General features: G+C 65.3%; 1 protein-coding gene across 1 annotated transcript in view; it reads left to right on the top strand.

Annotated features, from left to right (window-relative positions):
* The window catches only part of ASIC4 (acid sensing ion channel subunit family member 4), a 29,695-nt gene that overhangs the window by 15,684 nt on the left and 1,348 nt on the right, over window positions 1-12,663 (top strand). Inside the window, exons 2-9 of the mRNA XM_009275008.2 lie at window positions 9,743-9,887; window positions 10,071-10,198; window positions 10,290-10,449; window positions 10,891-10,947; window positions 11,045-11,167; window positions 11,479-11,589; window positions 11,907-11,986; window positions 12,353-12,457. Coding sequence (XP_009273283.1) covers window positions 9,743-9,887; window positions 10,071-10,198; window positions 10,290-10,449; window positions 10,891-10,947; window positions 11,045-11,167; window positions 11,479-11,589; window positions 11,907-11,986; window positions 12,353-12,457 — 909 coding nt within the window. The remainder of the gene's footprint in view (window positions 1-9,742; window positions 9,888-10,070; window positions 10,199-10,289; window positions 10,450-10,890; window positions 10,948-11,044; window positions 11,168-11,478; window positions 11,590-11,906; window positions 11,987-12,352; window positions 12,458-12,663) is intronic.

Here is a 12,663-nt window from a genome sequence, read left to right as displayed (position 1 = left end):
ATCAGTGCTGGGGGCCGTGGCGGGGGGGCAGGCGGCAGGGCGTGGGTGAGGGACCAGGACAGAGCAGGGTGCCTTGGGGCCAAATTCCCCTTTTTGTGGTATTCCTGCCCACCCCATGTCACCCTGGGGCAGGGCATGCATGAGGCCCCGGCTCCCATAGCTGCCCTCCTGGCTTCCGTGCGATGCTGGGGTCAGGCTGCAGGTTGGGGGGGCTTCCCTCTGCTCCCTGCCCGGGCCATCCTGCCTGCAGTGGCTCCACGCACGGCCGCCCCGGCAGCCCCGCGAGTCCCACACCATACAGGACAGCCGTGAAGCCGCCGAGCTGTGACAGGAGCTGTGCTGCCAGCACTTCAGCAAATCTCTGGCAGCACAGATGTGTGCTCTGCTCAGCCTGGTCCAGCTCGGGGTCCAGCAGCCCCCCGCATCCCGCTGCAATAGTGAGAGGCTGGGTGAGGTACCCTGGGACAGGTTGGCAGGGGACCCATCAGCCCTGGCAGCGGGGAGCAGAGGGATGTGCCCAGCTCTCCTCCTGTCCAGGGATCCACTCTGCCAGCTGCCACTCAGCGAGGTGCCGCTCGTGCTCTTGCCACCTTGCAAGAGGAGCAGGCAGTGAGGCGCTGGCAGCACTTCAGCCAGGGTGACAATAAATCATATCAGTGTAAACCCATCCGTAGGCAGCAGGATAACCCCCGTGACAAGCCCCCAGACAACATCTGCACCATGTCAGTGCTGTGGATTTACAGATAAATGCCATGGCTGGAGGGACAGTGTCTGTGCCAGCACCTGCCGGCTCCCAGGAGGCGGCCCCCCTCCTGCCCACCCCTGCCCTGCAGCTGCAGGAGCTGCCAGGGCCAGGCTGGGGGTGACCCAGCGACATTGGCTGTGGTGTGCCCAGTGGGATGAGCAGACGGAGCAGAGTTGGTCTGGCACCCATCAGGGGAGCACCTCGATAGGTGAGGATGGAGGGACGGGGACATGCAGGGTGAGGTGGCATTGCCCTGCCTGCTGTCCTGGCCCTGCTGTGTCCTACATGCACCATCCCGAGGAGCCCTGCATCCTCCATCCACCCATGGGGGCACGGGCATTGCATAGGCTGGACCACCAGAGCACATGTGCGGGGGCAAAGACCAGGAAATGTGTGTGTGCATGTGTGACGCTGGCAGCGTGTCCCCGAGGCTGTGTGACAGTGCCAGGCGTGAGCAGCACCATGTATGAGACAGCACGCTCCGTGGGTGCAGCCTGTGTGCACATCCCTGTGTGCGTGTGTGTCCCTGTGCAGCCACCCCGCTCCGGCTGGGCAGCGGGGGGGATGCATGTGTGCCAGGCGTGGGGTGCCGGCATGTGCCCGCCAGCGCAGCGGGCCTGGCGGAGGCTGCGGAGCGAGGCGGGCTGGCAGCAGCCGCTGCCCCAGGCCAGCGCTCCCCGGCTCAGCTCTTACATCTCCTGGCGGCGCGGCCCGCGCAGCCGTGGGAGCAGTAATGAGATGGAGCAGCAGAAGGACGGCGAGATAAGGCTGCCTGCGCTGCCCCAGCAGATTAAACGCTGGGATTAAGCAGGCGGTGCCAGCTCTGCTGCCTTTTTATCTCGCTGCTTCTCCCCTCTTATTCTCCCGCAGTCGATAGTGAACGGTCTCTGAGCTGTCAGCAAAGGAAATTGCTTGTTAACCCTTCGGGGACGGGCGGCGCAGCTCTCCCTGCACGGTTGCTTTCAAAGAGAAGCGGTCCCCAGGGACGGTGCTGCCTGGAGAGCTCTGCCTGTGCCGGGCAGGAGAGCAGCGGGGACTGCAGTGCTGCGCGCTGCCTCCCCGCAGTGCCCCGGCACGCGAAGGGGAGCGAGGCAGGGCCGGTGTCACCCAGGATCCGCTGCTGTCTCTCAGCCAAAAACCACCAGCATTCAACCCGCATCGTGCAGAGGCACTGATGTACTTGCAGGGCAGGGGACATCCTGCGGCACTGGGGTCCCTGCGGGGTGACAGCAGCCAGAGAGCAGAGGCTGTCTGAGCTCCACAAAGGAGCCCCGGGAACCCTGCGTACCCCACTTTCAGGTATCTTTGATGTTCCCTGCTTTCTCCAGCCTGCAGGATGGATGGACTCAGCGCTACATCTCTGCGTGAAACCACAGGGCTGGGGATCCTTCCCTGGTCCTGGGGCCAAGTGGCACAGAGCGGCTGTGTCTTCACAGCACCACGCATGGCACTGGGTCTCCTCCAGCTGCCAAGAGGAGCCCGCTACCCAAAACCATAATTATTGCTCTGTGTGTGTGTGTGCATGTTTTGTTGGGTTTGCAGCAGCGAGGCTGGGCTGCAGCCCATCCCAGTGCTTATCCATAGCGTGCTGTGCTGCATGCCCAGGGGCAGCGTGCCGGGCGCAGGGGGTGTCTGAGGATGGGAAGCCGGCTGGAGAGCACTGGAGGGATGCACAGAGCAATGGCAGGACTGCTGCTTGGCACAGTCCAAACCTGGGCCAAGGAGCATGTTAGCAGCTCAGCGAGCTTGCTCTGACATGTTTGGGGTTGCAGCTTTCGTCCACCTTTCCCATGGGGACCCTGAGCCCCTCCTGGCTCTGCCCCATGGCTTTCCTCATCTTCCTCTGGGGGGAAGCAGGAGGCAGAAAAGTGGGGCAGAAACTTCCTGCAACCCCAGCACCTGACCCTCGTGCTACCAGAGTAGGCAGGCAGCATGCTCAGCATCTCAGAGAGGCTTGCTGGCTGCCGACATGCTGAAGTGGGCTTCCCTGGCTCGTGCTCCCCTGCCTCTCTGCACCCCTGCCCTGTGCTGCAGCATGCCTCCCTGCTCTGCCAGCAGCCCCGGCACTTCATCTTTTGCAATTCCCTTGGTGTTGGCTCCTTCACCTACCCAGGTGACCCTTTTGGTGGATGCTTTAAAGTGCATAGTGCAAGCAAACCGTATGAAAGCACAAGCTACCAGGAGATCTGCAGGGAGCAGGTTAGCCCCAGCCAGGGCAGTGGTCCCGACCTGGGTGGGATGCTGCCCCATGGCCGCTGTGGGATGGAAAGGGCAGAGTCATGCGTCTGCGTGGGCCAGGGACCTCACCGGAGCAGTGTGCAAGCCCTGGGCAGGCGAGGCTGAGGAAGCTGCCAGGGAGCTGGAGCAGATGCTGTGCCAGGCAGCCGGGCTGTGCAGGCGAGCAGAGCCTGAATCAAGAGAGGAAACCGGGAGTGATTGGCACGTGCGGGCTGGCAGGCTGGAGGCTGCGAGGAGATGGGATTGCTGTTTATAAATACATCAAGGGAGTAAACACAAGGGAGGGAAGAGAGCTATTTAAGCTAAGGGACAATGCTGGCATGAGAACAAATGGTACAAACTGACCATGAATACATTTAGGTTGGAAATGAGGAGCTGAGTGAGATTCTGGGACGAATTCACCCCAGGAGCAGTGGGAGGGGAAAGCACAACTTTGCGATGGCACTTGCTTTGCTATCAGAGGCAGCTGTGTGCTGCCGCGCCTGCGCAGCGGGGCCAAGAGGTGAGGACGTGGGGTCCTCAGCCCCTCACATCCGTGTCACAGCCACCCTGGCTCCGTGTGGCACTGGCGGTATGGCCCCCTCTGGCTCCTGGCTTGGCCGGTGCAGGACTCGTGGGGCGATGGCTTGCAGGGAGAGCTCCTTCCCTGACACACGAGTTTGGGTGTGCTGTCACGGATGCTGCTCCTGAAAGCAGGATGGTGCCAATGTCCCCTTGCCTTACTGATGTCACTGGCAGCGCTGGGGCAGATGCGCTGGGAAGGTGTCCTGGCCTGTGCGCACGGTGCATCCCTCTGCCATGCATCGCATCCCTGTGCTCCTGACCTGCCAGGAACAGGGAGCCCTGGTCCAGATCTTGCCCACTCCCGGGGGGCACTGTGCTGCACACTGGCCCCAATGCAGCAGCCTGGCGGTGACCTGCTCGCCATGCCTGGCGCCGGGGCTTGTGTGCCTCCCACTGCTCTGCCCGGCTGGCAGCGCAGCCCGTGGCACAGCTGAGTACTTGGTATTCCAGCAGCGAGCCTGCTTGGCACGAGAGGGGTTCTGCTGGCCCCACACACCCACGTCTCCTCTGCTGGCTCAGGCCTGGCCAAGGGGGCTCAGCTGGCAAGGGCTGGCCTGTGGCACACAGAGAGGCACATCTGCGGTGGCAGGAGGAGTCCCAGCCCCTCTGGGATATGCCCGCAGCATCCCCCAGACCTGCTGCTGCCCCACTGCTCTCCCTCCTCCTCGGGAAGCAGGTCGGGGCGCCGGGGATGATGCTCCAGAGTGTGGCCCTTTGCAGCCCTGCTCGGGACCAAAGGTGCCTTGCTCTGCCAGGACTGAGGCTGCAGAGCCCTACACCCCATGGAGGCAGGAGCCCCGGCCCCCACTAGCAGGGCTGCATCCCACAGGAGCCATCCTGGCAGCTCTGCATGGGGCAGGGGGCTGCGTCGAGGGGCTGTCAGTATGGGGGATGGATGTGCCGCCACCAGAGCTGGGGTCGAGCCAATTCCCCAACACCTCCTGGGAGCGGAGAAGGGAAATGGTGCGACCATGCATGAGAGGGGACGTTTGCAGAGGTGAAAACATCCCACTGGCTCAGAAAATTGCTGCAGAATCGGGCTTGAAATGAGTTGAAATTGCTGAATCCAAGCGGATCTCATATCCTGGGCAGTTGCAATGCTGGCGTCAGCGCTGCGGCTTCCCTCCTGGGGCACCCAGGCGGGGCCTGGCTGCGTTGTGCAGGGGGAGCGGGCTGCCGGGGATGCGGCGGGGGGCTCCAGCAGAGCTGGACTCTGGGGCCGTGATGGCTGTGGCGGGGGGCAGGAGCAGAGTGGGGGGCAGCATGCATGGGCATGCTGTTTTCCCAGCTCTGCCAGTGTCGTTCCAGTTTGGCCCCAGCTCCTGCACCGTGTCTCCTGGCCAGGGGCACCCCTGTGCCTCCAGCTGCCTGCGCTCGCTCAGGAAGCAGCATTTCCAGTTTTGGAGGCTGCTTTCCTTTATACCACAGCCCTGTCCATGCTGATTTGCTCTCTGGGCTGGGATACCTGCAGATCACCCTCAAGGTTACACCTGGACTAGCATCCCCGCGAAGCCCAGGGTGGGCAGCACTCCAGTGTCTTCCCATCCCTGTCCCCATCCCCATCATGCCCCAGTGATGACTGTTCTCAGGGGTGTCTCTATGCTGGGATACTTGCTCCTGCACGGTGTGCCCATGCCCAAGGCCTGCCTGCCAGCTGTGTGTCCCAGCGGGGACATGGGAGCAGGGCTGTGTGTCCCAGCAGGGATGTTGGAGCAGGGCTGGGTGTCCCAGCAGGGATGTGGGAGCAGGGCTGGGTGCCCCGGGCATGCAGGAGCAGGACCTGCCAGTGCCGCATGTGCTGCAGCTCGTTTCCCTCACATGCAGACATTTGGCTGAAAGCTTAGCATGGCCTCTTGTCTCCTCAGAGCAATCAGGATTTGTCACTGCTTGCAATGTTTAACATCCTCTTCCAGAGGCTAAATACTGTGGGGAGCTGTGTAAGCCGTGGAAATACCGGCGTGAGCTGGGATCAGCCAGAGGCTGGCACAATGGGCTGGCAGCAGTGGGGATGGGGGACTGGGAGTGCGTGGGACTGGTCCTCGTGTCCCCAGTGCTCATGGGTGGGTTGGCGTGAGATGGGGTGAGGATGCTGGGAGCCAGCACCTTGCTCCTATGGGGCTCCCCTCAACAGGGGGGGCAGGACAGCAAGTCCCAGGGGGGTGGAGGGGACTTGGGTGGCCCCGGAGCTGTGTGCGGTGGGGAGGAGGATGGCACGACCTCCGGCGATCTCTGGCTGGGATCCGCCTGCCAAGGCAGAAGCAGCTATTTCTGTCAAGGTCAGCGTGTCTCCACAGCAGAGAGCAGGGAAATGAGGAATCGTGTCGAGAAATTACCTCCCTAATGGGGTCTCCCCTGCATGTGAGCACAGCACGGGGATGCCGGTGTGTGGCGGCTGAGCAGGGAGACCGGCATGCAGTGCGGGAATCCTGCCACCCCAGCGCCAAGGCTGCGGCACCCATGGGTGCCCGGTGAGTGAAGCAGGGTGCCCAGGAGCCCGTGACCCAGGCGTCGTCCCTGGCTGGACACGGGTGCTCCAGCCCTGCAAGGCACTTTTCTGGGTCAGCTGTGGGGAGGAAATCATGTTCCCCATACAGGCAGGCTCTCCTCTGCCCTTCCTCCTCCTCCTCCTCCTCCTCCTCCTCCTCACACGCTCCCTGTTATCTAACTGGGTTTGTCATGCTGGAAAGGCAAAACCCTTCAGGACTGTGCTGTGCTCTTGCCAGCGCAATTTCACAGCTGGCCTTGGCACCCTGGCAGCCGACAAGTGAGTAACTCAGCTGGGTGCCACTGGCATCCCTGCCCTCCCCGTGCGCCCCTGCAGCTGTGCCCACTTGCCTGGGGCTGCAGGGGACAGGAGACAAGGCCACCGCCACTGCTGGACCTTCTCCTCCAGTCCTGCCCAGCACCAGTCCCTGTCCCCAAGCTGTCTGTTCCCACGTGCCCCAGCCTATGCATCCTGTCCCCATCCCTCACCCTGCCCCAGGGTGATTGTGATGCTGCCTGGAAAAGTCTGAACTGACATGAGATGGAAGCGTTCAGAGAAATGACATTTCCTCCAGCCTGGGAAGCTCATCCTCCGTTTAAAGAAAACTAATATAAAAGCTGCCCTGGTGTGCAAGGGGCTGATGGTATCAGGCTGGCAGCCTCCAGCTCTCGGAGCCACAATAAATCTCAGCAAAGAGCCAAGACAGCTCGAGCAGCCCCACGCAGATGCGCCGGCACGGGGGGGTGCGGGCCGCTGAGCCGTGTTCCGGGGACGGTGCAGGGACACACAGGCTGGAGGGGACAGCTCAGTGTGGGGTGGGGTGACCCACTGGGCCGGTCCCGAGGGTGCAGAGAGCAGGGAGCCCGCCGCAGTGCTCCTGCTCACACTGGCGTTGTGCCGTGGCGGGGGTGGTGCCAGGACCGGTGACAGCTCTGGGGCGTGGGGCCGTGTGGGTGGGGAGGGCCGCTCCACAGCCCTGGCTTTGTGTCCCCGGGGGGGCTGAGCTCTGTCCCAGGGAAGCACTGCGGCCCCGCAAGAGCATTTGCTCCTCCAGCAAAGCAAGCGGCAGCGCTGGCAGCCCGCGGCGGGGGGGATGAGGCCCGTCCTTCCCAGGGCACACCGTGCCGTGGGGCTGGCCGCTCCCCACTGCTGCCCGGACGACGCTGCCGTCGGCGGGGCTGGGACGCTGCCCTCACCTGCCCTGCGCTGTGGTCGGGGGGGGGGGGGCGGGCGAACGGGCGCTGGGGAGGGAGGGTGCCCGGCGGGGCCGGCGCTGCGCGCCCTGTGCCGCCCAAACGTGGGGCCCTGCTGCCCCCTGCCGGAGCCCTCACCCACCGCCCGGCCTGCGGCTGCCGGGAGCCGGGCTACCGGGGTGCCGGGGCCTGGCCCTGGCCAGAGCCAGCGAGGGCCAGACTGGCACCCTGGGTGCCTTTGGGCTGGGCTTCTCCCTGCTGCGGGGCAGGGCGTGCAATGGAGGTGGGGTGGGAGGGAAGTGCCCTGCCACCCCTGGGCACTGGAGATGCTGCCCACTGCCTCTGCTCACCTCCCTCGGTGCCCATCCCATTCCCTGAGGCCAAACCCCGTTCCTGACCTGCCTGGCGTCCTCCTGTGCCTGTCACCAAGCTGCCAGATTGGATCCTGGCCGGGTCCCCAGGATGGCTACAGAGTCATGCCTTGCTCAGGCAGCAAGGCCGGCAGCGTGGCTGGTGCTGGGAGTCACTGCTGAGGCGAGCAGGAGCTCCCCTCTTTCCAGTCCCCCCTTTCACCACTGCCCTCCTCCTGGGGCTGTGGATGGAGGGCCCCCCCCCCCCCGGGGCCAGCCCGTGCCTTGGCAGGGCTGGTGCCAAAGGTGTGTGCCTGGGAGCAGCGGCAGCAGGAGATGAGAGGCTGCCAGGGAGCGCGGTGCTGAGCTTTGAAGGCACCCTGACAGGCTGTCGGGGCCCTGCCAGCCATGCTGACAGCCTGGTGCAGAGGAGAGGAGATGAGAGGCTGCCCGGCGGTGCTGAGCTTTGAAGGCACCCTGACAGGCTGGGGGGGGCCTCCCCGCCCATCTGGCACGGGGGAGAGACCGCGCTCTGATCACAGCCTCACCGTCACTTCAAAGCACCCGCCGGGCTCAGGTGGGCTCCCACGCAGCCTCCCGCCCCACAGCTTTACTCCTTCTGCCCCACAGCCCCGCTTCTCCCACCACACAGGGCCCAGATCCACTGAAGTCCACAGCTCCAGGGTGGGGGATACCAGGGTACAGCACTGGGGACCAAGGTACGCATGTGGTTTCGAGCAGCGCTGGCAGGAGGCAATGCCCCCCCCAGGCCTGGCACTGTCCTGCCTCTGTGGGGCAGGGCCCCCAGACCCAGAGCAGCCACAGTTGGGGACCCTGGGGGTCCAGGCAGGGATCCAGGGGGGGGCTGCAGTGCCAGGGCAGGGGACAATGGGGATGAGCTGGGGCGCAGCATCCCTAGGCACAGGGCTCACACGGCGTGGCTGGGACAGGGCATCACCATCCAGACGCGGGTGCCCACCATGCTGGGGCACTGGGTGCTGCCAGTTCACCCTGCCTGGGGTGATGCAACACACCTCCCCCGTCCCAGCCCGGCTCGGGGAGGAATTTTCCATTCCCGAATGGAGGTTGGGGGAAGGCGTGTGTTTGCAGCAGCCCCCTCCTCTCCCTCCCCTCGCCCGTCACCAGAACAGCTCGGGAAGGCGCCTGCCACATTCGTCTCCAGGAAGGTGCAGAGCAAAAGCCTCCCAGGAGTGAGAGATCCCTGGAGGGGACCAGCGACCCCAGGCAGCCTCAGGGGCAGCCTGCATTCCACTTTCCAGAGGAGCCACCCTGCCTGCAGCCATGCCACTGCCCCTTGCCTGCTGCCAGGATGGGGAAGCCCTGGCAGTGGCTCGGGACGGTAGTGCTGCCCAGCTCACCATCGGCGTCCTGCGAGCCACCAGGATCCCTGGGCTGCACTACATGTGCACCCGGCCGCAGTCCCGCCTGCGCCGCCTGCTCTGGAGCCTGGCCTTCCTGGCCTCCGCTGGGCTGCTGGCCACCGGTGCCGCTGACCGCCTGCACCACCTGCTCTCGCACCCCGTGCACACCCGGGCGCGCCTCGCCTGGGCCCCCCAGCTCCGCTTCCCAGCTGTCACCCTCTGCAACCCCAACCGGGCACGCTTCCTGCGCCTCACCAAGCCCGACCTCTACTCGGTGGGGCAGTGGCTGGGGATGGCCCAGGAGAACCGCTCGCTGGTGCCCGAGATGCTGGCCGTGCTGGGGGAGGACCGGCGCGCGTGGCTGATGCGTCTCGCCAACTACTCACGCTTCTTGCCACCCCGCCGCTCCGAGCGCACCATGCAGAGCTTCTTCCACCGTCTGGGCCACCAGATCGAGGACATGCTGGTGGAGTGCCGCTTTCAGGGAGAGCGCTGTGGCCCCCAGCACTTTGCCCCCGTGAGTCCCCTCCTGGCAGGGGCAGGACAGCTGAACTGCCCCATGGGTGCTGGGAGCAATGCTTCACACTATCCCATCAAGGGCAGAGGGGTGGCAGCGGGGGGGGAAGGGGAGGCTTTGATGAGCCCTTCCAAGGGCCATGCAAGACTGTTCCCCCTTCCAGCACCTCCATGAGATTGGAAAGGGGTCCCTGGACCTCATCCTGCTTGCAGAACGCCCTGCCAGATCCCTGCCGGCTCCCTCACCCCTCCCCTTTCTCCATCCCCAGGTCTACACACGCTATGGTAAGTGCTATACCTTCAATGGGGACCGGAGGAACCCGCGCGTGACCCGCCAGGGCGGCATGGGCAACGGGCTGGAGATCATGCTGGACATCCAGCAGGAAGAGTACCTGCCCATCTGGAGAGAGACCAGTGAGTGGGGCCACGACTCGGGCAGGGAACAGGCGAGGGGTGCTGGGAGGGAGGGCTGCTGGGCAAGCAGGGCACCCCGGAGGGGGGGCTATGGGGCAAGCGGGGCACTGGAGGGGTGCTGGGCCCCAGGGTGCAGGTGCTCGGTGAGTGCAGGCATGCAGCCCCTCTGTCCTTCTTCCGCAGATGAGACATCATTCGAAGCTGGCATCCGGGTCCAGATCCACAGCCAGGATGAGCCGCCCTACATCCATCAGCTGGGCTTTGGTGTCTCGCCCGGCTTCCAGACCTTCGTGTCCTGCCAGGAGCAGCGGGTAAGGCAGGATGCCCCACAGCCCCTGGGGAGGTGCTTGCAGGCACCCAGCCCGACGCGGCCCTGCAGCGATGCCCCTCTCACCCCGGCAGCTCACCTACCTGCCGCAGCCGTGGGGGAACTGCCGGGCCAGCGTGCAGGGGGAGCAGACGCTGCCCGGCTACGACACCTACAGCATTGCCGCCTGCCGCCTGCAGTGTGAGAAGGAGGCTGGGCTGCGGAGCTGCCACTGCCGCATGGTCCACATGCCAGGTGAGGGGTGTGCATGACGGCGTGGGGGCACCCCACTGCCCCGACAGTCCCACCCGGGGCTGTCTCGGCCCCCTACAGCCTGCACCCAAAGATCACCCCTGCCCCATCCCTCTGCACCCAAGTGTCCCTCCCACCCCATCCTTCTGCACTCGAGAGTCCTCACTGCCCCATCCCTCTGCACCCAGGGACCACCCCATCCTCTCCGCATGCTGGGTCAGCCCCTGTCCTACCCTCCTTACACGCCAGGTCAGCCCTTTCCCTGTCTGCCTTGTACCCAGGGGCCACCACTGCCCCAGACAACCTGCACCCAAGGGCCACCCGTCCCCATCCCCTCTGCACCCAGGGGCCACCCTTGCCCCACTGCCTTTAGGGGAGCGAGTCAAGGGCGGGGGGCAGAAGTGGGCCAGACTCCCACCCTGCCAACCAGCTGCTTCTCCACAGGCAATGAGTCCATCTGCTCCCCCAACGTGTACATTGAGTGTGCTGACCACACGCTGGGTAGGTGCGGTGGCAGGCGGGTGGCTGGGGGCCAGCCGGGTGCCCCCGGGGAGGGGGTTGGGGGGGTGCAGCCATGCCAATGGGTGCGTGCCCCCAGACGCAGCAGTGGAGGACAGCCAGGAGCGCTGCAGCTGCCCCACACCGTGCAACCTGACGCGCTACGGCAAGGAGATCTCCATGGTGCGCATCCCCAACAAGGGCTCGGCGCGCTACCTCGCCCGTGGGCAGGGGGCTGGGGACCTGGGGGACGCCCACCTCACTCCTGTCAGTGTGTGGGGAGCAGGTCCTGGCACGTGCGGTCCCTGCAGCATTCTCTGCCCAGGGGTGGCTGTGACTAGAGCATCTCCCTGACCCACCCATGTCCTCCCAGCCCTCCTGCCAGCATCGCCCCACCCCCCCCTCCCTCCCAACCTGGGACATGCCACTTCCATGTCCCCACCGCACCTGGGAGCTGGGGGGCTGGCGGACAGGGTCACGAGGTTTGGGGGGCAGTGGGGGTGGGAGAGTTGGTGGTCAGCCCTCCTTGCCAAGCACTATGGTGTCCCCACAGGGAAAACTTCCTGGTGCTGGACATCTTCTTTGAGGCGCTCAACTACGAGGCCATTGAGCAGAAGAAAGCCTACGACCTTGCCGGGCTCCTCGGTGACTCCCCCCACCTTTCCCTGGGATCCCGAGGCGCGGAGCTCTGGGTCCCAGCCCAGGAGGGTATAGGGCTGGTTGGGGAGGGACCGCATGGGGTGGGAGCCAGCTGCAGCATGGCTGAAGGGTGGCATGCTGCTGGCCGTCCCCTGTCCCACATGTCCCCTGCTCCCTCCGTCCTGCTGCCCCTGCCCCCATGACTGCTCTGTCCCCCGCTGTCCGGCAGTCCTGGCACTGCCTGCAGCTCTGCTGGCCCACCCTGGGCTCCCAGCAGGCTGCACAGCAGCTCCCGGTGACCATCTCACCCTCCTCCTCCCCAGGGGACATCGGGGGACAAATGGGCCTGTTCATCGGCGCCAGCATCCTCACCATCCTGGAGATCCTGGACTATGTCTACGAGGTGCGCTGAGCCCTCGGGGCTGTGGCTCGGCGGTGGGAGTGGGGCCGTTGCACGCAGGCGAGGTGTAGAGCGGGGACCAGGCTCCCCGGGGAGGGCGTGCTGTACATGGCCACCCCAGAGGGCTACCTACAGCCCCCAAATCGGGGAACTCACAGCAGGAGTGAGTGGGAGGAGGACGGGTCCCGCAGCATCCCTCGGTGACCTGAGGACGGGGAGGGTGGCGGGCAGAGGTGCTGTCCCCACTGTCAGCCCCGTGTCCCCAGGGCAGGCAGGGGAGTGGGAGGCAGGTCCATGCAGAGAGGGGTGCCCACACACGGGGTGCTTGCCTGCGTGCGGGTCCAGGGCTGACCCCCCATCTGCACCCAGGTGATACGGGACAGGGTGAGTCGGGTCCTGCGCCGCTCCAAACCGCCCCTGAAGAAGCCCTCGGGCAGCATCGCCACGCTGGGACTGGAGGAGCTCAAGGACCAGGTACCCCCGTGGGGGGGAGCTGCCCAGGGGTCTGCGAGGAAAGGGCCTGGGCAGCATCTGCCCTCACCCCAGGAGGAAGGGACATCATCCCAAGAGTGAGGGACAGCGCAGCTCCACGTTTGGTGACCTCAGCCTACAGAGCTGGGGCAGTCTCGGGGTGACAGGGAGCTGGGTGCTCCTGGGGGGGCTCCTGGGGACAGGCTATG

The sequence above is a fragment of the Aptenodytes forsteri genome, unplaced genomic scaffold, assembly GCF_000699145.1.
Source record: "Aptenodytes forsteri isolate BGI_AS27 unplaced genomic scaffold, ASM69914v1 Scaffold255, whole genome shotgun sequence".
NCBI classification, from domain to species: Eukaryota; Metazoa; Chordata; class Aves; order Sphenisciformes; family Spheniscidae; genus Aptenodytes; species Aptenodytes forsteri.
The sequence above is the reverse complement of the archived record's forward strand: the minus strand, read 5'-3'. Positions and strand labels throughout refer to the sequence as shown.